The 24,501-nt window shown below is 37.0% G+C and overlaps 3 protein-coding genes across 3 annotated transcripts; all 3 read left to right on the forward strand.

The window, feature by feature from the left end:
• Positions 1-1,444: 1,444 nt before the first annotated feature.
• On the forward strand, positions 1,445-9,462 carry skor2 (SKI family transcriptional corepressor 2). Its single transcript, XM_054613119.1, has 7 exons — positions 1,445-3,427; positions 4,133-4,196; positions 5,003-5,080; positions 7,504-7,569; positions 7,754-7,852; positions 8,059-8,126; positions 9,406-9,462. Exons 1-7 carry the CDS (start codon positions 1,445-1,447, stop codon positions 9,460-9,462), a joined length of 2,415 nt encoding a protein of 804 aa, XP_054469094.1.
• Positions 9,463-12,220: 2,758 nt separating this feature from the next.
• Positions 12,221-14,349, forward strand: ier3ip1 (immediate early response 3 interacting protein 1). The gene is made up of 3 exons (XM_054612513.1): positions 12,221-12,357; positions 13,173-13,274; positions 13,567-14,349. The coding sequence occupies exons 1-3, from the start codon at positions 12,267-12,269 to the stop codon at positions 13,620-13,622; spliced, it is 249 nt and encodes an 82-aa protein (XP_054468488.1). The 5' UTR covers positions 12,221-12,266; the 3' UTR covers positions 13,623-14,349.
• Positions 14,350-16,428: 2,079 nt separating this feature from the next.
• hdhd2 (haloacid dehalogenase-like hydrolase domain containing 2) lies at positions 16,429-24,082 on the forward strand. The gene is made up of 9 exons (XM_054612512.1): positions 16,429-16,506; positions 18,151-18,260; positions 18,448-18,550; positions 18,661-18,766; positions 19,858-19,942; positions 20,336-20,501; positions 20,773-20,823; positions 21,271-21,334; positions 23,900-24,082. The coding sequence occupies exons 2-9, from the start codon at positions 18,160-18,162 to the stop codon at positions 24,001-24,003; spliced, it is 780 nt and encodes a 259-aa protein (XP_054468487.1). The 5' UTR covers positions 16,429-16,506; positions 18,151-18,159; the 3' UTR covers positions 24,004-24,082.
• Positions 24,083-24,501: the final 419 nt, after the last annotated feature.

Below are 24,501 nucleotides of genomic sequence, written 5' to 3' on the forward strand. Positions count from 1 at the left end.
ATACGAAATGTGTTTGTTAAAGCAACATTTGTTGAAGTTGTTGAAGAGAACTGAAAGCAATTTCTCTTTTATTTCCTGAAGCTGTTAATGTTTTTTTAAAACAGTTTAATATCATTGTGCTGCAGGCAAGATGGGAATTTCTTAAATATACATTTCAGAAGTTTGTCATCTTTATGAAATACTAGAACCGATTACCAAGTAATATAATATTATTCACACTTGGCAGGCTTTTACAATTGTGCTTTTTATTCTACATTTAAAACACTACTTAATAATTTGTTAAAATAATACCACAGTTCATTTCGATGTAACCCAGCACATGGAAGTTCAACTTAAACTTTCTATTTACAGTAAATGTCCTGCTAATTTTTGGTAATGCTTTTTAAAATACTTCTTAATAAATTGTAATACTTAAAAAAAGGTGAAAGAATACAGCATTTAGCCAGCGTGTAACCTGGATGTGCTGCCACATTAAAGTGCCACAACCAACTTGTTTTATAGGAAAATGAGTTTGATGTAATTGTAGCAAAAATCTATTATGATTTTTGCCCCCAAAAATGCCTCCTAATCTTACTTAAAATGAGTCTCTGCGTGTTTGCCTTTAGATAACACTGGTGGTCAAGGATTAACTATTTAGGTTACACTGTTTTCTATATATAAAGGATATTTTTAATATGTCCAATTCAAACATTAATTTGTGCCAATATGTTTGGGTAGAATTGTGAATAATATTGTTCTTTTATTTTGTGTGTTCATCTCTTTCACACTCATTACTTTAGAGCTGTGAATGGAAAGCTGTGAAATAATACAAAGGCTATAATTTAAGGGAAAATAAATACATTTTTCTTATGTTCCGTATTTAATTTTTAAATACAAAGGAACTACATTACAAAAAGGTTGCATTTGCTGTCAACCAAACATTTCATTTAGTATCACAGAAATAATTGTTCATTCAGTATCTCAATTTAGTTTATAATTGTACTGAGGCCACAATTATTTTGTTGGAGTAGTTCAGATGCCAAATCTATTTTCTAATATTTTCTATAAATTTTAAAGCAAAAAAGTCCCTTAAAATAATTAAATAAGAAAAAGCTCTTTAAATAAACAGATACTTTTAATTTAAATGCAATTCATTTAGAATAATATTCAGTATTTCAATGTGAACTTTTATTTTTACATATTTTTTATTTATTTTTTGCAGATTCCACACATCATAATATCATTTCTGTTCACACCTACGTTGTTGAACTAGTGTATATCATAAGTAATTATCTACCCTTTGCATATTATTTGTAATACAGAGACACGTGTGTGTGTGTGTGTGTGCATGTTTAAACTAACAAGACAATTTCTTGGGGGGTAAAACATTTTTTTTAACAGATGTGGTCCTTTCCTTCCTCCTTTCTTTTTTGCAGGTAGTTCTTCAAACAGTTTTCCTCCAAGTATGGACAAGACCCATCTTTCGAGCCCTAATGAAATCATAATGACGAGCTCAACAGGCCCCTACCAGCAGGAACCTCTGACACCACCCAGACCTGCCCATCTCCACTCCTCATCTTCCTCCTTATCCTCCCCCTCTCCGTCCTCTTCCTCCTCACCCCTCAAGCCGAACCAGGTTGGCCGGGTCATCCTTTACGGCGTTCCCATTGTGTCGTTGGTCATTGATCACAATGAGAGACTTTGCCTGGCACAGATTTCCAACACACTCCTCAAGAACTACAGTTATAATGAGATCCATAATCGCCGCGTGGCACTGGGCATCACCTGTGTCCAGTGCACTCCGGTTCAGCTGGAGATCCTCCGTCGGGCCGGTGCCATGCCCATCTCGTCGCGCCGCTGTGGAATGATCACCAAGCGTGAAGCCGAGCGCCTCTGCAAGTCCTTCCTGGGAGAGAACGCACCGCCCAAACTGCCCGACAACTTTGCCTTTGATGTGACACACGAGTGCGCCTGGGGTTGCCGTGGTAACTTCATCCCAGCACGCTACAACAGCTCCAGGGCCAAATGCATCAAGTGCTCTTTGTGCAACATGTACTTCTCCCCAAATAAGTTCATTTTCCATTCCCACCGCACGCCAGACGCCAAGTACACCCAGCCCGACGCTGCCAACTTCAACTCCTGGCGACGACACCTCAAACTCTCTGACAAAATCCCAGCTGATGAGTTAGTCTTTGCATGGGAAGACGTCAAGGCTATGTTCAACGGAGGCAGCCGAAAGAGAGCGCTGCCCTCTTCATCCCATTGTTCCTCCATGGGTCCCATGAAGTCTCTATCAGGTTCGGTAGTGCCTCACATGATGGGACCTGACCTGGGTGCTCAGAAAAGAGCCCGCTTCGAAGACGAGGATGATCTGGATGGAGACAGTCTGTCTCCCCGTAAGGTACCACGTAGCTACCCGGTCATCCCTGTCCCAAGCAAAGGCTTTGGCATGCTGCAGAAGTTCCCTCCCACGTCGCTTTTCCCCTCGCCTTACCCCTTCCCGGCATTCGGCCTCTGCCAGCAGAAAAAAGATGACGGTGATGTTTCAGGTGGCCAGAAAGGAGCAGGGTTGTCGGGTCTTTTATGGCCGGGCCGCAAAGACACTTTTTATCCTCCTTTCTGCATGTTTTGGCCACCAAGAGCAGCAGGAGGAATCCCTGTCCCCACCTACCTCCAGCCTCAGCCCAACGCCCTCTCCTCCCTGGCAGACAACCCGTCTCTCAGACAAGCCTTTTTGGATCTCTCAGAGCCCAGCGAGCCTGGAGCTATAGCTGGCAACGGAAATAGTGTCAGCGCAACCATGGCCCCTGGCAACGGTACTACAACACCCAGATCGGGACTGTTTGACCCAGAGTGCACAACAGTAGCCCCTGACCTTCGCCCCGTGACATCAGAGGGCTGGCTCAAACTCCTGGACACCCCAACCCTCCAAACCAGGAAGCCGAGCTACGGCTCAGCCTTCCGACCTGTCATTAAGGACGCCGAGGGCATCGCCAAGCTCCACGGCAACGGGGGAGCAGTCACTGGGACAACAGATGAGGACTTTGGGGTGGTGGTCTCCAGGTCAGACCGCCACCAGCGGCTATCGCCCAGCAGCAGCTGTAGTTACGGCAGTGATAGTGGAGGAGATGGAGAGGCGGAGGGGGTGGAAAGCGAGGAGGAGGGGGAGGTGGATGTGGAGTCGTCGAAGCAAGAGGACGAGGATGAGGAAGGGACCTTCACAAACAGGCCGCCACAGACACAAACCAACCTGTACCACCCTGCATTGAGCGACAGCCATGGAGAGGAGAGGGGGAAGGAGAGAGGGAGTGTGTACACCGGCACCTCCCCTCCCTCCTCCTCGGACCCCACCCAGCAGGAGTCCGCCAGCCTGCCTGCCTCCCCGACTGGCAGCCTGCCTCTCTCCAGCTCCACCCCACCTCACCGCGAGGAACCGGCTTACAAAAACGTAAATATCCCCCCAGGTCACTTTAGCTAATTATTATTTAAATGGTGCTGCAGTCAGGCAGTGATATGATCTGCATAAGCAGATTGATAGGCTGGTTTCTCCCTGTAGAAATTGAAACAGTCACCCCACTCTGATCCTGGCTAATAGGCCCAGGTGTTGGTTGTTTAATGGCCACGGTGTGTTTGTTCTCCCTCTGTCATCCCAGCCTGTTAGGGCAACTCTAATCTTTAACCTGTCGACTCCCACATTAACCAGGCCTCTGAGAGAGAGAAAGGAGGAGGGAGGTAGAATTATGAGGAGGATTTTTTAGAACAGAGTTAAATCACACATTGAGTAACATACTGAAAATACAACTGACTGATTTCAGAGACGGAGGTGGAAAAAACGGTTTAACCATTTATTCCAAATTGGATAATTATAAATGCACGCTACCATTGGCTGATAAAAAGCAGTGTGCCAAACGGGGAGATTACATTTGTCAAGTAATGTGTTACACTTTAGTCTCCAGATTAATAAGAAAATAAAGCACCTGCTTAGAATAAAAAATAAAAAACCTGTGTTGATATAGATGATTACCACATCAAAGATTTAAAAAAATACAAAGCCATTATGTCTTATAGGACTTGTTGTTCTGCTCTGTTGTAATATAACTATATGATGCATAAAATATGTATGGAATTCTAACGGAATATATGTTGTTTTCAGGCTCACAAAAATAGAGACGAAGGACTGCCTGTGTACGCAACCAAAGACAACTCCAGCATTTCTGGTGAGCAAACATTTTTCATCTTCTGTTTTTAAACTTTTTCTATTCATATTTTCTGATGCACAGGTTAAAGAGTCTATAATATTACACACTAGATAAAGAGGAAATAGTTTTTAGAAACATTATTTCACATTATACTGTTGCTCGCATGAAAAGTAGAATGAAAAATCTAATTAATTTTGTGCAATTCATCATTTATAAACCCTGAAATGTTATACTCTTAAAAGTTAAAATTAATCATACACTATTAATCATTTGCAAAACCAAAATACAGTTTCTTTTTCATATATAATCTATGAAGAAAAGCACTTTGCTGGCTCTACTGTTTGCATGGGTTGCTCGACGCTACATCTTTCACCCAACAGTTGTTTTACAATGTTTCTGCTTCATCAAATGTTTGAACAGGTTTTTACACTGTTTCATCAAATAGCATTACCCAATCTATTTCAGCAAACTCTTACACACTCTCTGTTCCATCAGATGCCTGAGTCAGTTGTATTATAGCGTCTTTGTTTCATTTAGTGTCTGAGTGAGTGGTTTTATAGTGCCTCTGTGTCCCTGCGAGGCTCATATTCCTGTGACGTTTCATTTGCTCCTCTCATCTCCCACTCTGACCCTTTCGCTGAAGAAAATGTCTTTGTGTGTTTTGTGGTGGTGTGCTCACGTGGCACCACATACACACAAAGGACACACACCATGCGCACACTTAGTTATCTCCATGTGTCCGGATAACCACCTCAACCAATGGGCCTTACTGAAACTCTTTTCCTGTATGTCTCACTGTCTTTCTCTGTTTCATTTTCTCTCAGATGAAAACAAAGAGCAGAATAGTTTCTTTGTACCAGAGAGTGAAACGTCAGCGCCCGACTACTGGAGGGAAAGCTCAGGTACCAATACTCACTTATCTTTATTTGTGATTGCAGAGCAGCTGTAGATTGTAAAACAACAATGCAATCAACGAAGACAATACAGTAAAAAAAATGAAACGACATGTTAGGTACTCTCAAAAGTATAATTAATAAGATAGCAGGGTTAATTTAATTTCTGCATTAGACTTAACTCTAGTGTAATTTGAATCTCACATCGCAGAGCAAATCTGCGGTCTTTATGAAACTTAAGATTACATCAGGGAAATAAAAACAAAAAACAAAAACACAATTAATGCTTTAAAAGGCAGCTTGTGACTTTAAATGGAAGTTAGGAAATAATAACTATTATTTCTAATAACATATTTAGAGAGCGGGAATAGAGAATATTTGCAGTCAAGCATTAAAATGTATCAATATTGAGAGATAAATCAAAAATTAACACATTGTTTAAGAAAACATGTTTTGTATAATGGCATCAAAAGTAACAGTCCCTGTTGCCATTCAGCACACAGTATGGATGAAGAGTATAAATGTCCATACATAAAATAAACTTAATATATATTAGTATCAATGGGATTTCTTCTTATTTGTCAAATGAGTCTCAGAATACTTAAAGCAGTGAGAGAAAGCTCCTCCGTCTCCAGCTTCATCCACCTCATTCTCCTCCTCTTCCTCCTCCTCCTCCTCCTCCTCCTCCTCTCAGACGTGAGTTAAGGGAGTCATATAAATACACAGAGATGAAACAGCAGTGGAAAGCTGATTCTGGCGTTGTCGCCGTGGCTGTTACTCTTAGGGGGGCCGTTATAGTTCAACAAGAAAACATCAGCTCAGAGATAAGCAGCCACGCTGGCAATCTCCATCCTAGACCCATATCGCCGCCGACATAATTGCCTTTTTTTCCCCCTCCTCAGCGCAAAAAACCCTTTCCCGTTTGAAAAAGATCACAGCTTATTGCCTTTTTATATCTGTCAGGAAGACATTAAAAGTGCTTTATGACATCTGTGCCAACATTTATATCTACCCCCCCACTCCCTCAACCCCTACACACACACACACCGTAATGATCCCTGCACATAATGTATAATGTATTTCCAAAAATTACACGAAACAAATTAAATGAGACCACCTTTCCCCTGATTGCCAAACGTCTCCCTGGGCGGTGGGAAGCTCTACGTGATTAGAAGGCCTGATTCCTCTGAGTCCCACCACCCCCCCTCCACTGTCTTTAAACTCTCCCTCTGTTTCTAGGGAGAAAAAATAATCTAATTTTCCATTTATGTAATGCAAACCGCCTTGGCTTTGACTATTCACGGTTAATTGACTGTCAAACGAGGTTGTTATCCTCGGGCACTGTCTGCAAATTTGCTTGTCAAATGAGACAGAGAGAGGAGAGGAGAGGAAAGGAGAGGAGGAGTGAGGAGAGGAGAGCTCTCTCTGCTCTAAATGAGAGAGAGAGAAGCATGGGGAGGCTTAAGGAGCCGGGATATGAAATGACTGGAGGAGAATATACACATCGAGTCTGCTGGATCGCTTCATTTAAGGCGCACAATGCCTCATTGTCACAATTCAGACGTTAGCACAAACACATACATACATGCAGAACAATATAGAAACTTTTAAACAGCTATATTCTAAAACAGCATGTGATGAAGATGTTTGTTCAAAGGAAAACGGATGGAAGATGGTGAAGTTTTAAAGCGACAAGTAGATTGCCTCCAGCAGAAACAAAGATTTAAAAAGTAGACATACATAACAAACATAATGTGAAAAGCTGCATGACTATAATAATACTGTTTTACATTGATTTGCAGTTACTCTATCTTCATGCAGTTTTCATACGCACTAGTATTGGTCTAAACGAATCACCAGCTAACAAATAACATTGCTGACATTATAATGGAAAACATTTGAGCTTGATATTTTTTTTTAGCAAATTGATGGAGTGGCCTTTTACACTTTACTTTTCAGAAGAGAGCTTCACTTCACCTCCCTAATTTCTAAATGCTAGTAGTGTTGGTTTGTTTCCTTAATAGAGAGCAATATGATCTGACAGCATGAAGAGATTGAACCTGTCAAAGAGTGAGAGAAGTAAAGATCTCCAGCTTCAGCGCAGTCAAATTGTTAACACAGACTTGCACCGACATCTAGTGACCAAAGAGTGAATTGCAGTGCTCCACTGCTTACGGGGCAGTGAGGGAAAGGACGAGGAGATGCAGAAAGGGTTTAAACTGTTGATGCAAAAATAAGGATACGATCAGAGATTATGATTATGTGACTTATGTGCTGCATATTAAATATACTGTCTGATGTTGTTTAAGAATAGGATGGAACAACAACTGCTATAGGTGCCAAATGTAACTGATAAACTGTAACTATGTCTGCGATAGGAATGTCATATGTGGGACAAAAATCCTAAATGAAGTGTCTCTCATTGATTTCAGGTGATCGAAGCCAAGGCGCTGCCTCTCCTGTGCCGCTAAAGAAGGATGTCGAGAACATGGAGAAAGGTAAATACTTTCAATTTGAGTCACACAGCTTGTAGATAAAAAAAAAATGCCACTCCTCTCAGATGGATTGACCTTACAAATATATAATATGATAAAGATACATTTGACTTCATTTATAACAAACAGCCCTCTTTTGTCTTTCTCTCCCTCGTATCTTCATTTCTCCTCCTCCCTGCTCCTTTAGAGGAGCTCCAGAAGGTTCTGCTGGAGCAGATCGACTTCAGGAGGAGACTGGAGCAAGAGTTTCACGCTCTGAAGGGCACCTCACCATTTCCAGTCTTCCGTAAGTCACTGTTTTTTTATTCACCCAGCTTTCCTTTTTCATTCGCTGAAGGGCAACTTCTCCTTCTCTGTCTTTCTAAAGTCCTCTTCCATTGTCGCCTCTCTTTCCCCCTCCTCTCCTACCGTCCCCCTTTTCCTTGTTCCTTCATCAGCTATATTATAATAACCGTACTTTATTAGTTACTCAACTACTTACTCTAATTTCAGATAATTTCCAAGACCAGATGAAACGAGAGCTCGCCTACAGAGAAGAGATGGTTCAACAGTTACAGATGGTAAGATTACTAATGATACAATCAGTGCTGAACACTGATGGAAAATAAATATCATTGTTACGCGTTTAAACGACAAATAAAAAACTATTTCATAGATACATGAATAGAAAAAAGCCACGCTGCTCGCTTTGGAAAACAATCATGGTAATGATTTTCAGAAGGAATATAATTAAGACAAATTAAGAAACACTTTTCAGTAAAATATAGTTACACTATTTGAACAGGGAAAGAAGAACTTAAAAACGTATGAGGAAATGTGACAATAACAAACCAATTAACACTACAACCCAAGACGCCAGACATAAATATGAAATACTAAGCCATGTCTTGAGACTAAAACAGAAATAAACGCAAAGTAAATAAAGCCATCAATATAGGACAGAACTGGACGGTTCTCATATTCCTTATTTGTCCATCAAAAGACAGAACCAATCATCTAGTTTGTCTTTCATGGGTGAGAAGTTCCTCTGCTGTCGTCTGAGTGTTTCCGTCCACATCAATCACCGGAGCAGCTGGCAGACAGGCTGACAGACGGCGTTTGTCTTTGCTTTCTGACACATGCAACAACACACGCTCGTATGCACATGATGTCAAACCCAGCACGTATACACCCAAACACACACGAGAGCACGCTGCATTTGCGTAACCACGAAAGCAGACTTCCAAACAGGCATTCAAGCTCATTTATAAGCATGCACGTGCACACCGCAGTGCACATGCACAGGAAAAAACATTCACAATTGACTAATGTGTCTAGAGCCAGCAGATGGATCTGTCTGAGAGTAATGATACATTAATTTTTCACACAGACATTCAAATGAACTCCAACAAAATTTTAGATTTATGTTTTAGAATTTTGATTGAATATCACACCTAAACATCTCGCCCAGAATATGTTATTTTTCTATTTTAAAAACATCAGTGTAATGGAAACTTGATTTTATTTACAGTAAGCTGCTTCTCTTTCAGTTTCAAAGATGTGTTTTCAAAATAAAATTATGTTAATAACCCTCACATAGTATATTATTTTAAAATTAAAAAGCATTTTTCATGGAATCTTGGTATCAAAGATGACAAGTCATACAAGTCAAATGCGTATAGTGTTTGGCTGTGGCTTTTACGTAGGTGACCAGTTGTTGGGGATGATTAAACTCAAGGTGTACGAGGCCATATCATGACCATATATTTGACTGTATAGTATGTATAAAGGAAATATGTGTCCAAATCCTGTTGCTCCGGATTAATCTAACATTTGTCTCTGACTTGTTGTTTTTTTCAGATTCCCTACGCAAACATCATCAGAAAAGAAAAGATCAGCTCCCATCTCAACAAATAGCTAACAGGTGATTGTTTTTTAATTAATTTGACAATGCAGCTTATTAATGGAGAAATATCAACATAGTAGATGTCATGTGAGGATATGAACATTTCATTATTTATAACACAAGGCAGCTAGAGTAAGTTCAGCAAAGTTTAATTGCCTTTTAAATACTTCTAATAGTTTTTTGGAAGCTGCCACCATATTAAGCTTGGATTTGGTTTGCAGCCGTACCATGGATTAACATACACCATCTACAAATTAAACTAGTTTCTTTTGCCGTAAGGTGGTAATTTAATGGAAAATGGTGAAATTAAATTATATTTTGTTTAACTTGACTTGCTTGACAGTTAGTTATCCTTGTTGAGCAAACTTCAGCCATCTGATAGCTACAGTGTAAAGCAAGTGGCTTTCAATAGGTTACACTTAACACTGTCCTCTGGACCTATTGTAACAGACTATGTGTTAAGTCTTTTAAAAACACTAAACCAGGACGTGACACTAATGCTGTGTTTGCATTTATTAATTGTCTTTACAGCCTCATCCCAAAAAATCCCATGTGAGAGGAAGCACCTGTCTGGAATTCTGTGAATACCCCAAGAAGAGGAAGAAAAAAAAACATTCATATATGAGAGAGACTCAAACAGAGAAGACATTGACATTATATAAAATATAAATACTTCTTTTAAGCTTTCCTTCGACAGTGTTTTTCTGCCTCTGCAGCACACCCTCTGTTAATAGCCCTGCACTTAAACTCTGTCTGGTAAAAACAACATTTTGACCAGATTGTACTGCAGTGCGGTCGCACGCTGTTAAATGTTTCATCCCTGTTTCCTTTTCCCTGGGTCCAGTTTATTCCCTGAACTGAAATGGGCCAAAACTGTTGACATCAGGGGGAAACAGAATGACTCCTCCTCTTTTCTCATTGCTGCGCTGGCAGTCAGACTCAAAGCTTTACCCAACGCGGACCAAAGCAACAACAACCTTTCTGGTCTTTTGTGAATTTTAGGGCTGTTGAAGAGCACCAGGAACACAGTTGTAGACTTTGTCAGAAAACTCTTCTTTTCCAAGCTCTTAACAGATGAAGAGCAAGTCATATTGTCTATGACTCTGACTGCTGCTGGCCCAACTGTACATACACCACACTGTGGATGAGGACGGACTTCACACTGAGATTGTCGCTGTTGTTATAATTGTTGTTGCCTTTGTATCACCAAATGGGGACCCTAAGAAAGAAGTTAACCTAGTAACCTTTATATACTGTTAGCATTGGATCCCAAAGGGATTCTCCCCATCATGTCCAGTCGTGTTTATTGACCAAAACAAACTTCCATGAAACTTGGTTGGTGTCAGTCATCACTGATGATAGATGTTGGTGGTGACTTGATGTGCCCATGTTTAATCTGTAAGATGAACCTAACTTGAATAATGCCATGAAGAACAAAATAAAAGGGGGAAAATGAATGAAGTATTGGTGTTTTGGGTTTTAAAGTATTAAAACAGGGTGGTATCACAAAAAGGGCAAATCAAATTGTACACTGGCAGAACAGTTTAATAGTTTTAGTATTTGGGATTGTAAAAAAAAGTGGTATAATGTTCAATGCATATGTTGCTGCACTGATTGTTTGTCACCTTTTATTTAGAGTTACCTCAAAACAACATCCTGTGTCACATCTAGAGAATATAATTAAGCAGCAGTCTGCTACTGTTGATTTCTGAGCATTTCTACTAGCTGGAGAATCCTTTGCTCAAAGGCACCCTTAAGGTACTTTTTACCCCACCACCGCTAAATGTGTGGGGTTTCTTCAGATGGTGAATCGACTAGTAAAGGCCAATTCTGTGTACTTGTTTGCTCTCCAAATGAGTCTCTGGTTCCACAAGGAGCAAAAAACTGAAGTTTGTCAGTGTTGTATATCTACTTGTAAATGATTTCACCTGACTGTATAAAATGTCATAGTGAGAATATTGAACCTCACAGGCAGTCTATCTATATGTGTTTGTTTGTTTGTTTATTTATTTGATTACCAGGCTCTAAGACCCTGATTGTGAAAATATTATTTATTATAATGTTAAAAGAAATAGAAAGCAACATGTTTTTGGATGATGATGATAATGATGGTGCAGTCAAGTGTTTGTCAGAGAGAACTGAAATGAGGACCCACAGTCTTGTTTATAGAATGCAATGAATGAATGGATAAAGTTGTCATTTACTGAGAGAAATGGTATCATTATAAACTGTTAATGCAGATGTATTTAAATATGTTCTTGTAGTTTCTCTACTATTTATGTGTAAATTAAAAGTCTATACAATAACCAGCTTGTGGTTTTCACGAATAGGCCCTTTTTGCTGTTTATGGAAATTAAATCATTTTAGCTTCATGCAAATAAGTCATATGCTGAAAAGGTGGTAATAAATAGTCACACATCCTGCTAATAGCTATAAAACATATAGATTGGTAAAATAAATAAGATATACAATGTATACAGTTCATACAAATGAAAGAAAGGAAAGAGAGATATCACAGCAACAGTCTGATGAGAATGTTAAGATAATATGAATATTAAAATATTATGAAACATTACATATTTAGACATAATTATATTGTTAATTATTTTTTTTGTTATGGCTTTAATAATCAATTTGGACAAAATAAGAAAAAACGGGACCTTGTGTTATTATTTTTCTAAATATCTTAATAAATATAATGCTTTTTTAAATAAATGAAGACTTGGGACGTGCTTTACGTCAGTTTCACGACATCCGCTGCCTGTTTACGGCACCTGCATGATTTCTGGGAGTGGTCTAAGAAGAAGTTGCCAGCATGGCGTTTACACTTTACTCTCTCCTCCAGACCGCTATTCTGTGCACAAATGCAATCGCTGTGTTGCACGAAGAGAGGTTTCTCAGCAAGTGTAAGTATATATACAATCTCCATTACACCATTTATTGAAATAACGATGTATACCACGATAAAAGCAGCTAGCTAGAACGGCTAAACTACTAGCTGTCTGTGCACTTCATTGAATGTAATCATGCTGAAAACTCACCTCTTCAAGAAGTTACGTACTGTTGCAATTATTGTTTTGAGCCTTCCTCCTCTGGTTTAGCACTTATTATATTCGTATTAGTCTGTTGCAATTATTGTTTTCGTAGTAATCTGCACTATACTTTTGCTCTGGTTTATGCTTTGCTTGTTTAAGAAAGGAGATGCTTGTTCTGACTAGTTTCTCTTGAATACCTATGTTGAATACACTTTGTATGGCTTTGGATAAAAGCTTGTTTAATGAATAGATAGATAGATAGATATATAGATACATAGATACATAGATATATAGATACATAGATACATAGATAGATAGATATATAGACATAGATAGTATATCTGTTTTCTTGCCTCTGCACTATACTTTTGCTCTGGCTTATGCTTTGAGATGCTTGTTTAAGAAAGGAGATGCACTTATGACTTCTGGTGACTAGTAGTTCTCTTGAATACCTATGTTGAATACACTTCCTGTAAGTGGCTTTGGATAAAAGTGTCTGCTAAATGACTGTAATGTAATGTTTTTAGGGAGGAAATTAAGGTTCGTGATTAATGAGTTCATGAGTGATCAGTAATAATTAGTGCTGAATATGATTTTATGAGTTTCCTTTCACCTTCCTATATTTATTTGTCGCCCCCCCTTCTTTCTACTTCCACCTCTTTGGTCTCTTGTTTCTCTGTCTCCAGTCGGCTTTGGTGTTGACCAGGGAGTTGGAGGTTTTGGAGATGATCCAGGAGTCAAAGCCCAGATTCTCACCCTCATCCGCTCGGTCCGGACTGTCATGAGAGGTTGGAAAAGCTCAGATTATAGAAAATGCTGAGTGAATGTGATATTTTAGTAGGGCTGGCTATCCTGATTACAATGAATGTCTGACCTACATATATACTATACCATAATTATACTTTTACAGTCCTCACATTGGGTGAAAGGTTTTCTTTTTAATAACAAATCATAGAATACCTAAACTTACCAAAAGTTTTCAATTAGTTTTAAAGTATAATAGTCAGCACTAGTATTTAGAGGTTTAGGATTTTGCAATGTGCTCACTTATTTATTTTTCATTCTTCTTTTTCCTCACAGTGCCATTGATAATAGTGAATACGGCCTGCATTGTCCTGTTGCTACTGTTTGGTTGACAGCGTTACACCAAAGCCGAAAAAATGAAGCCAGAAGACCAGACATGGGCCAAGGAACAACCACAGACATACACACACACACAGAGATACGCACAGAGAAATATCCGTCATTCAGAGACCTTCGCCAGTCATCAGCAGGGTGGAGAAGTTTACAAATGGGGGCTTGCATGGAAATAGAAAACTTAAGTCAACCTGCAGGTGTCCTCATCCAAAGAGAACACCTGACCCGTCAGCCGGTTGAAAATATGTCTGGTTTGGACTCAACAGTGTGACTAAACCCAGCCTAACCTGCTTGTCAGTGTGACACAAAAGGACACAATGGAAATAATAATACATTTTTGCACCTCACTTGATGATGATATTCGTCATCCAAAAATGTTTGTACTAAGTGTATTTGTCCTTGTTCTCACACAACAAGACACAAGGATTTGATGATATGTGTTACAAATGAGAAACATGTTCAAGGAGTGTTGTCAGCAATAGGGCTTGATAAAAGGTAAATATTTATTATGTGCTCATGTATTTTTTATCCAGGGCTATAGCTATCTTTTTGAAATTTTCTAATTTAGACATTTGGCGTGTTACACAAAGTGTTTTTTTTTAAGTCTTGCTCCAATTTGTATTTTAGACTTAAGTATTATTGTAGTTTTTGTGGGTCATGAGATGTAAAATGATTTACTCAGAAATAACATTGCGGCCACAGAGACAAACTGAATAAAATAAAAATGTCAAACTGTTAAATTTATGCCATATTTTTAAAAAGCCAGTTCCAGTGTGACTTCACACAACAATGCAGTTTGATATGATAGCCAGTACCTTCTGTACCTAAACTGCTAAAATTCTTCACTTTTCGCTTGGTTAGAACATAATTTTAAGCAAAATACACTTTCAGCGCGTAGTAGTTGACAGACTTAGGGATTTAGGATTTGTTGACAGTCAACATTTTGTCAAAGAGAATGCTCTTCTGTGATTTATACATCTGTAAGAATTTGGATGATGTGTTTTATCTAGATTTTAAGTCACAAAACCAGCTCTAAACAATGCACCTTTGTACTGTACACATACTGTTGTCTTGAAATAAATCTAGTAGTCAATTTAATGAAATTCTTTTATGGTGTCTTAATACCATAAAATAGTCACTTAAGCCAAAGAAGATTTCAAATGACCTCCTTACTGTTATAGTATTGCATTTTATAGCAGTCCTTTTACTTCCACTTGAGCAAAACTTGGCCTTATAACTTGTAGTTGTGTGTGATACTGCCTCAGGTCTTAACGTCTACTCGGTGGCAAAAATTGACATACTTCTCTCGATTCCATGTTTGACCATCTATCCCTGCTCCACCTCATAAATAATCTCCATATGTTGTGAATTATTGCAATTTCCAGCCCCACTGAGCTCCACAAACATTTTCACAAACAATACTTTAGTTCTGAATCTAAGTATACACGAGAGGGAGTAAAGGGGGATCTGCTGGAATTAGAAGCATATGTTTATCAGGGAGATTTGCACTGTAAAGCCACTTTGATCTGTGATTAGTCCGAGTTTAGCTGTGGGTTCACAGTAAAATCTGTAAGCGATCATACATGAATATGTATGTGCACATCACAGGTCAGGATTTGTGGTGTTTGGGTGTCTGGCTATGCAATGATAAATCATTAGAATGTGTTTTTGACTGGAAATGGCCGTGTTGTTTTTAAGGGAGTTAAAGATGTACTCATTTTCCTTTTTTGTGTTTTTTATGTTGAATGAGTTTAATTCCAATAAGACAAGCTCAACATTATATCTATAAATCTTTCTATTCATTTTTTTTTCATAATTGAGTAGCTATTATGGAATACAACTATATATTTACAATTTAAAAAACAAAAACAAGCCTAATGGTTTGAGACTTTGCACCCTGATTTATGTTCACCAGAACAATATAGATAGCTTTTAGTTAAAATTTAGAATAAGTGTTGAAATAAAATATGTTTTAAAATGTTCAATGCATTTGAATGTAATATACTAACACACAATTGTTGAAGGGAGAAATAGATAGGAGCATGTTGAAAACTGACTTATTGTTCCCAACAGTAAACTGCATTTTTTTGGTTTTTGTAAACAACAAAGTCACAGGTTTCTTCCAAAAATTCCAAGAACAGATAAAAGCACCAAAAGAGAGAAACGAATCAGTAAAAAAGTAAGTGAAAAAAAAAATTAAATAAGAAGCAAAACATTCCATTAAAGCAAGTATTTTGATGATGGATTTAAAAGGTGCTACTGATTTGGATATTTTGTCTGAACAAAGACATTTCTAGTGTGAGATTAGTTTTCCAGTGTTATGTTTTTCACAGTTGATGAGCTGCACAATATTTTTGTCAAAGCCAAAACTGAAATCTAAAAAAACAACATTGAGAAACAATGTTATTCACTGGAGGTACGTAAAGAGGATTTGATCAGTGCTGTCTGGCATCGTGCAGAGAGAAGGTTTTTTTTTATCGTTTTGATAATTCCTCCCCCCATATTAAATCTCTCTGAATGCCCTAAAAGACCTACTAATGCGAAACATCTGTTGGTTGTTAGTGGGATGGGGCACATATGTTTTTTTATTATTATAATGAGTGATTAAGTGGTTAAGGATTACCCTCTTATCTGATTACAACATAGACATTGGGGGGGGGGGGGGGGGTAATAACAGGGAGAATAGAGAGTGATATAAAAAAGTGAGTGTTATTGAAAAGAAAATCAAGAAAAGGAAGAAAAAACAAAACTTAAGAGATACAGGAATTGAAAGAGGTGTTGGTGTGGTGTTTGAGCTGAGGGGGCAGCACTGAGCTGATAGTGACCTATGACAGCAACACACTTTACACCACCGAAGAAGAAAACGTCAACAGGAAGTAAGAGGTAGATTGCTGACTTTCTAAACAATGTAAACTGTATTCAGTCATTGGGCCCTTTGTCCAACTAAAACTGCACCATTTCTTTTTTTTTTAGGACATGAAAACGTTAATGTTACCAGCTAAATGAATGCAACTTTGTCTTTAGCCATAAATGCAGGTTTAGCAATGATGTTGACAATGAAGCATGTAGTATAGACAAGTATTCATATGTCACACGTTGAATGTTACAGTTGAAGTTGATTCAAACAAGACGACAGACAAAAACAGATGAAACAGTTATATCAAAATAATCTGAGTACTTCAATGTAAAAGAATCCTATAAACACAACCTATACCAACCCTTTGTCTTTACAACATAGGACATTTTCTGTATCTGCTTATTCCAACACTTCACTGAAGCTATACAAGCTATACAGTGCTTACACTGGGTTAAGTTCTGAATACCTTTTTCACAGCTGGTATAGACTTTTTGTAGTAGAAAAAAAGGATATATTTGATATATTTAGGAACATTGTGATCTCCAATTGAATAATAATTGGAAAAATATGATATATTTGAACAACGTATATTCACTCAATAGTACGTCTCATTTTCTTATTTTCTTATTTTCAATTTGTCTTGCTGTTTGCCTCCTCAGATTACAATTCAACAAAACAACCTGAATAAACACTTACGTTTTAATTCAGGCTCAAGTCATACAAAGTACAATAAAGTCACGTTTAAAACTCAAAACTACAGACACACCGGAGATCAGTGGTAGTGAGTTGTGAAGCTTGTTAAGTTAGAGCCCCAATTTCCCTTAACATTCATGCCACTAACACACACGCAGAAAAAGTAAACTCATTCTCAATTTGGCACATTCCTCACAGCACGGTTTCCTGTTATTAGTTGAGCTAAATACAAATAATAGATATATATATATACAGGCTTTTTGTGTGTGTTGAAGCTGTTCTCGGTGGGTAATAAGAGCATTATTTGTACCCTCACATTGATAACTACATGACAGAAATCCAAGCATGTCTAAATAATAGGGGATCACACAGTCAAATAGCAGTAAAATACAATCCCAAAATCTGTAGTCGAGGCAGGAAGCCATCAATTCTGGGGACAAACTGGTCAATAATCCTCTCATTTTGGCCAATATAGGTTTGAACAACGCAGTAATCTGACTTAGTCTTTCTCTACCTATGTGAATTATGATTATGAATTTATAAGCTTTAAAATAATACATTATTATGAAGGAATAAGCCTTTTTTAAACTGAGTAGCGCTCCATTTACAGTGGACCTTGGTCATATTTAGCAGTTTAGAAAATCCTAATCGGAGGCTTCATTCCAAGCAGCTCTTATCTAACAGTGTATTGGTGGCTGCAGATTTTTGGCTGTTCTATTTTCATTCAAAGTAAATTAAAGTAAAATTGCATTTACCAAATGACAAGGAAGATTATTATTAATCTTATCATATGAGTGGATTTCTATAAAGAGTATAGCCAAATCTGGAAAAGTTATGGGTTGTAAGTGTACATTTGCTTTTAAAGAGTGTAAAAAAGTGTAGAAAAGCAGGGTTCAAAGCAGGACATCATTGTCATCATGCCCACATCCCATAACACTTCTACAATGTACATCAGTTTACCATGTCCTCCTCTGCAGATCTCCAACATGGCAGGCAGACGGGTCCTGAAGGCCGTGCTCATCGACCTGAGTGGAACTCTACATGTAGAAGACACAGCAGTGCCTGGGGCGCAGGACGCCCTGAACAGGTAGGAATCAGCTCCCACACCCGGGAAATGTCTGCATGAGTGAAATAGAAATGAACAATGTTGCTGCAAGTCTTTTAAAGAAAACCAATCCTGTAGGATGGTTACATAGTTACATCTGCTATCATAGAGTCATATGAAATGTGCTTTTAATATCAAGATGTTTGCTTTTGTGTTTTGGTGCTGTCAGGTTACGGCAGGCGTCTGTAGCTGTGAAGTTTGTGACCAACACAACAAAGGAAAGTAAGAGGAACTTATTGGAACGATTACATCGTCTCAACTTCGACCTCCAGGTAAAACATCAGTTTGAAATTCGAACGACGTGATTCATAAAAGATCAACACGTGAAGCGATTATTTTGCTGTTAATGACCTCTTGACTGATCCTTTGTTCCTGACTCCAGGAAAAAGAGATCTTCACTTCACTGAGTGCAGCGAGAAGTTTGTTAGAGCAGAAACAACACAGACCGCTGCTACTGGTGGAGGACAGTGCACTGGAAGACTTCACAGGTACGAAGGTTTTAGTTTATTTTCTTTGAAAATTTGTGTCAACAACCAAAATAAAAAGTCACTCTTCAGTTATTGTGAAGGCATTTCCATGAACCAAATTTGCCTTGAGTCTTCAGGTATGATGTATGCAGTTAAACACACGCTCAGGGTTGCAGTTCAAACAATGTAACAGAGATCCAACGTGTTGAATAGATAAACAACATTTTACAACAGCCCCAATAGGTTGCTCTAACTAAAAACAAACAAAAGGGTTCTGTAAAATAAGCTGATCAACTGACAGTTAAATGCATAAAAAAAATATATATATATATTACCGCTGTCCCTTAGGCCCACCTGAGCTCTGGCTACCTGCCCTAATATAGAAGAGTTAAAGGGGAAACATCGGGAAAAAGGGCATTAGCTCATATTGTGTCAAACACACAGAAAAAACCTAATAAATCACTTAATAGTAATTAAGGACTTAAAGTGGCCCTATTATGCTTTTCCACTTTTTCCCTCTTCTTTAGTGTGTTATATATATTTTTGTACACGTAAAAGGTCCGTAGAGTGTAAAACCTGAAGTCCACGCCTAAAAGGAGTTACCCTCCCCCTCAGAAGCTCCTGAGCTGCCTGAAACGGCTCGATTGAATTCTCTCCTTCACTTCCGTAACTTTATGTGGTCATAATGTTACGGAAGTGACATAAAACTCCTACCGACTAGTTTGGCCCTCAAACAACAAAAGAGAGAGACGGAGCTGAAGCTCCGGAGGAAGATTTTTTTAAATGTGAAACGTTGACCAATCACAACAGAGCGGGCTAGCTGATCAATCAGAGCAGACTTTGCTTTCTGGAGGGAGGAGCAAGCGCTACAACGGAGCATTTCAGAGAGAGGGTGAGAAGAGGTGCTGCAGGACAGCCAGGATGAGAAAAACAAGGCGGACTATGAGCATTAACACATGTAAACATGTTTTAACTGTAACTTGAGATAAAAATATGCACCCGGAAAATAACATAATAGGGCCTGTTTAATAATAAATAAATAAATAAATGTTTTTATAGCAATATTATTACTGATTTACTAATCCTACTGTATGTATGTATTTCCATTCCAGGTATTGAAACCTCAGAGCCAAACGCTGTCGTCATCGGACTCGCTCCAGATCACTTCAACTACGAAACACTCAACAAGGCTTTCAGGTTAATAAAACTGTTTCAGTGACTCACAGAATATTTGAGTTCCATTTATTGAGAGGTTTGCTGGCAGGTGATTTAAGGTCAGATTATGTAATGGCCTAGTTTTTCTCTCTGGTAGGAACAAATCATTCAAATCTTTTTATTTGTCTTTTTGTTTTCTCTTATTTTCCTTCATTTCCTCAGAAAAGTGGATCTAAATCAGCTATGACGTTTTACTGACCTTCCTTTTTGACCAGTGGAAATTTAATTGTCATTGATAGAAGTTACCTCCTCCAATAGTACCAAAGTTAGTAACTGAAAATGCCATTTGAACTTTGTAGTACTTTCCTGTCTTTTTCCTGGTTATTTTTTTTATCAGTACATTGAAACCTGTTTATCGTGTATATTTCTCCCTAGAATGATTCTGGATGGAGCTCCTCTCATTGCCATCCATAAGGCTCGGTACTACAAACGTAAGGATGGTTTGGCCCTGGGCCCTGGGCCCTTTGTGAGTGGACTTGAGTACGCCGCAGACTGTAAAGCTACTGTGGTGGGGAAGCCGGAAAAGGCTTTCTTCACTCAGGTTAGAAATTTATATTTTTACGAGGTACCACATTTTTACTCAAGTTAAAAACAGAAAAAAACCCTTTTGTATTTATCACTAATTCTTAATGTGCTGAAATTCACCTCATAATATGCTTTTGTTATATGTTTTTGACCAATTATAAGTCAGATTTCTCTAATTCTTTTTTTTTTTTCTGGTATTGTCTGAATTGACTTCATGGTTAAGAAACTTTAAACTATAAATGAGGTCTCTCTCGTCTCATTTTCTTTTGGTTCTTTCCTTCAAACAGGCTCTTTCTGATTTGGGATGTAGCCCCAATGAAGCTGTCATGATAGGCGATGTAAGTATATTGTTTATTGTGATTCATTAACAGCAAATTAATTAAGTTCATTTAAATTTATAACATTTAGTGGAGAGACTTTTATAGGCTGGAGTGGCTCATTTTCATACATAAGGGCACGGAGAGTGTGGGCTGTAAGGAATCAAACCTGAGACTCAAATTAGAAATGTATTTGGAAATATAGTTTGATGTTCATTGCCAATTATTTTTCAAACATACTATAATTTTTTACTAATTGATAAAAATATGAATTGGTTTGTAGAAAACGTCTTGCTTTTTTGTAACTTCCAGCCAAATTAAAATAAAAGTTGATTAGGTAGAAATATGTTATATATAATAACATATAACCCATTTTCACTGCAACCTGTTAACATAAGAGTAGTAACAATGACACTTTATTTAAAGTTGGTTCACGACGGTTGGTGTTCTTATGCTGTTTTCCAAAAGGATGCCAGAGATGATGTGGGCGGGGCTCAAAATGCAGGAATGTTGGGAATTCTGGTCAGAACCGGTAAGAAAAAAACGTTGTCCTCCAGTTTATTCTTCTCCCTCTGTCAGTTTCACGTATCCTTCCAGTTCTTCCTTTTCCTGTCACTCCCTTACCTTAACTTAACATTCTTAAGTTTATGATAACTCCTTGGAACGCTGTATTAATGCAACATATTTCAGGTAGAAGGGGTGGAAACAAACCACAAGAGAAGCATTTGAGTGACTAACCCATAGTAAAGTTTATCAGAAAGAGTAATATCAGTAATACTGAGAGGTAGAAACACAATATTTGTCCTTATAACACACATACACTTGAACTTTTTGTTATTATGCTTCTTTATATCAATTCTTTATGTATTTATCTATTATGTTATGGCACAACTAAAGCATCTTAAGGCAAGCGATTATTTATAAAGCATAATTCATACACATCTGCAATTCAAATGCTTAACAAGTGAGCAGATAAAAGACTCATAGAAAAAAATGTTAAAAGCACATGAAAATAATTAGGAAAAGAAAGACATACTATGAATTTTTTATAATTTTTTAAAAACATATCATACTAGAACTTTCTATGACTCACGATACAATTACTTTTTATGATTTTGAATGCATTTTTTATACGTGTTATAGTGGCTTTTTTGTGACTCCTTTCGACATACTATACTATGACTTTTTCTACATTCTATACTGACTTTTTTAGTAATAGTTTCTATGATTTATTTTTTTCACAAAATCTTTTACTATGACTATACTATGTCTTATAATAACGTTTTCCAGACTTTTTTCATCATACTATACTATGACTTTTTTCGACATACTATACTATGACTTTTTTTGACATACTATACTATGACTTTTTCATCCTACTATACTATGACTTTTTTGACATACTATACTATGACTTTTTATGACATACTATACTATGACTTTTTTCATCATACTATACTGACTTTTTATGACATACTATACTATGACTTTTTTCATCATACTATACTATGACTTTTTTTCATCATACTATACTATGACGTTTTTTCAACATTCTATACTGACTGATGATTTTCATTTTTGACAAAATCTTTTTGACATACTATACTATGACTTTTTTCAACATACTATACTTTGATTCTTTTCAACATACTACACTGACTTTTTTTCAACATACAATATATTAGGACTTTTTATGACATACTATACTATGATTTTTTTCATCCTACTATATTATGACTTTTTTTCGACATACTATACTATGACTTTTTTCGATATACTATACTATGACTTTTTTATGACTTTTATCGACATACTATACTGACTTTTTTCGACATACTATATGACTTTTTTCGACATACTGTACTATGACTGTTCGATTTACTATACTGTGACTTTATTTCAACATACTATACCATGACTTTAATGGACATACTATATTATGACTTTTTCATGACTTTTTTTCGACATATGTGACAGCCTGCTTCAAAGGCTTCAACAAAAATGGGAGACCAGACAAGATAAAAGTCATAAATAGGCATATTTATTGAAATGCGATACAATAACTAACCCAAACAAACTTGGAATGTCCGTAATCAGTAATATAATCAGTAAGCATATATATTGCTGTGTGAACATTTCTGATTCAAACAAAAGCTAAAACTGCAGCCGTGTCAGAAGAGGAAGGGAACTCCTTGTGAAGGCTGAGGTGTGTCTCATCAGCAGACTAGAGAAATCCTGGAAGACAAAGAACAGCCGAGATAAAAAACACAGACCCCTAGTGGATTGAAGGGGTACTCTCATTTCATACACTATATAACTATACTATAATTTTTTTTGACATACTATACTATGACTTTTTTCGACATACTATACTATGAATTTTTTCATACTATTACTTTTTTCGACATACTATACTATGAATTTTTTTCAACATACTATACTATGACTTTTCAACATACTATACTATGACTTTTTTAAACATACTATACTATGACTTTTTTTCGACATACTATTTTGGAATATTCTCTTACGACTTTTTAATGAAAATTTTTAACATGATATGATGAATATTTTTCTATACTACGATTATTTATGACATACTATACTAGTTTTTTTGTAACTTTTTAGGACCTACGATATAATATTATGACTTTTTTGACATACTGTACTATTACTTTTTTATGACTTTTTTCAAAATACTATATTTTAACTTGTTTGTGACTTTTGTTGATATACTATATCATGACTTTTTACTTGCATACTATACTAAACCTTTACTATGACTTTACAAACTACTATGTCATTTATGATATGTCTATTTTAGGACTTTTTATTACAAACTATACCATAACTTTTTCATGATGTTTTTCAACATACTATAGTTTTAGTTTTTTGACATACTTTGTCTTTGACTTCAGAATACAACCTATTTTCAAAAATATAAACATGTACAATACTTTTGAATACATTTCAGGTCCTTTATTGTCATTAAATGTATTTATCAACCTGTTATACTTTTTAAAAATCTTCAAAAATCCTGTATTATGATCATTGTTGTTTAGTTTTATTGATGGCATTCCACCTTCTCCCCTGTCAGGTAAATACAGAGAAGGAGATGAGAAAAAGATCAACCCTTCTCCCCACCTGACATGTGACAGTTTTCCAGAAGCTGTTGAACACATCCTGAAGAACTTGCTGTAATTTAGAACTTATAACAGAGCAGTACAATGTATTCACATGTTGTCATTATATCATTATAAATAAATACAAGGTTGGATAAAAAGAATATTCATCTGTTATTGTTTTATTTCTTAATTTTGTATATGATCATTATAAAGAAACAAAATTAAGAAAGACTGCATAAAAAATACAAGCACTGGCCCAGAAGGCATACAAACTAGTAGCACTGGCTCAAAATATCAAACTTTACAGGTTCTTGTTTTATTTTTTTGTTTTTAACTTAGTCTTTTTTTGCTCATCAATGATATACCAAAAGGGAAATCATGTGGACACATTACGTACATTAAATTAAGTTAAACTTACTTAAGCAGTGATATATTTGTGTAAGACTATTTAAATATCTGGCATTGTAATGTGTGTGAGCTTAAAATAAGCTATTTAGAAAAGCCCTAATAAAGAGCACAATCTTACCATGGCTCCCACTAACAGTTGGTCCGTTTGTATAGTAAACAAAACTTC

The sequence above is a fragment of the Anoplopoma fimbria genome, chromosome 14 (assembly GCF_027596085.1).
Source record: "Anoplopoma fimbria isolate UVic2021 breed Golden Eagle Sablefish chromosome 14, Afim_UVic_2022, whole genome shotgun sequence".
NCBI lineage: Eukaryota > Metazoa > Chordata > Actinopteri > Perciformes > Anoplopomatidae > Anoplopoma > Anoplopoma fimbria.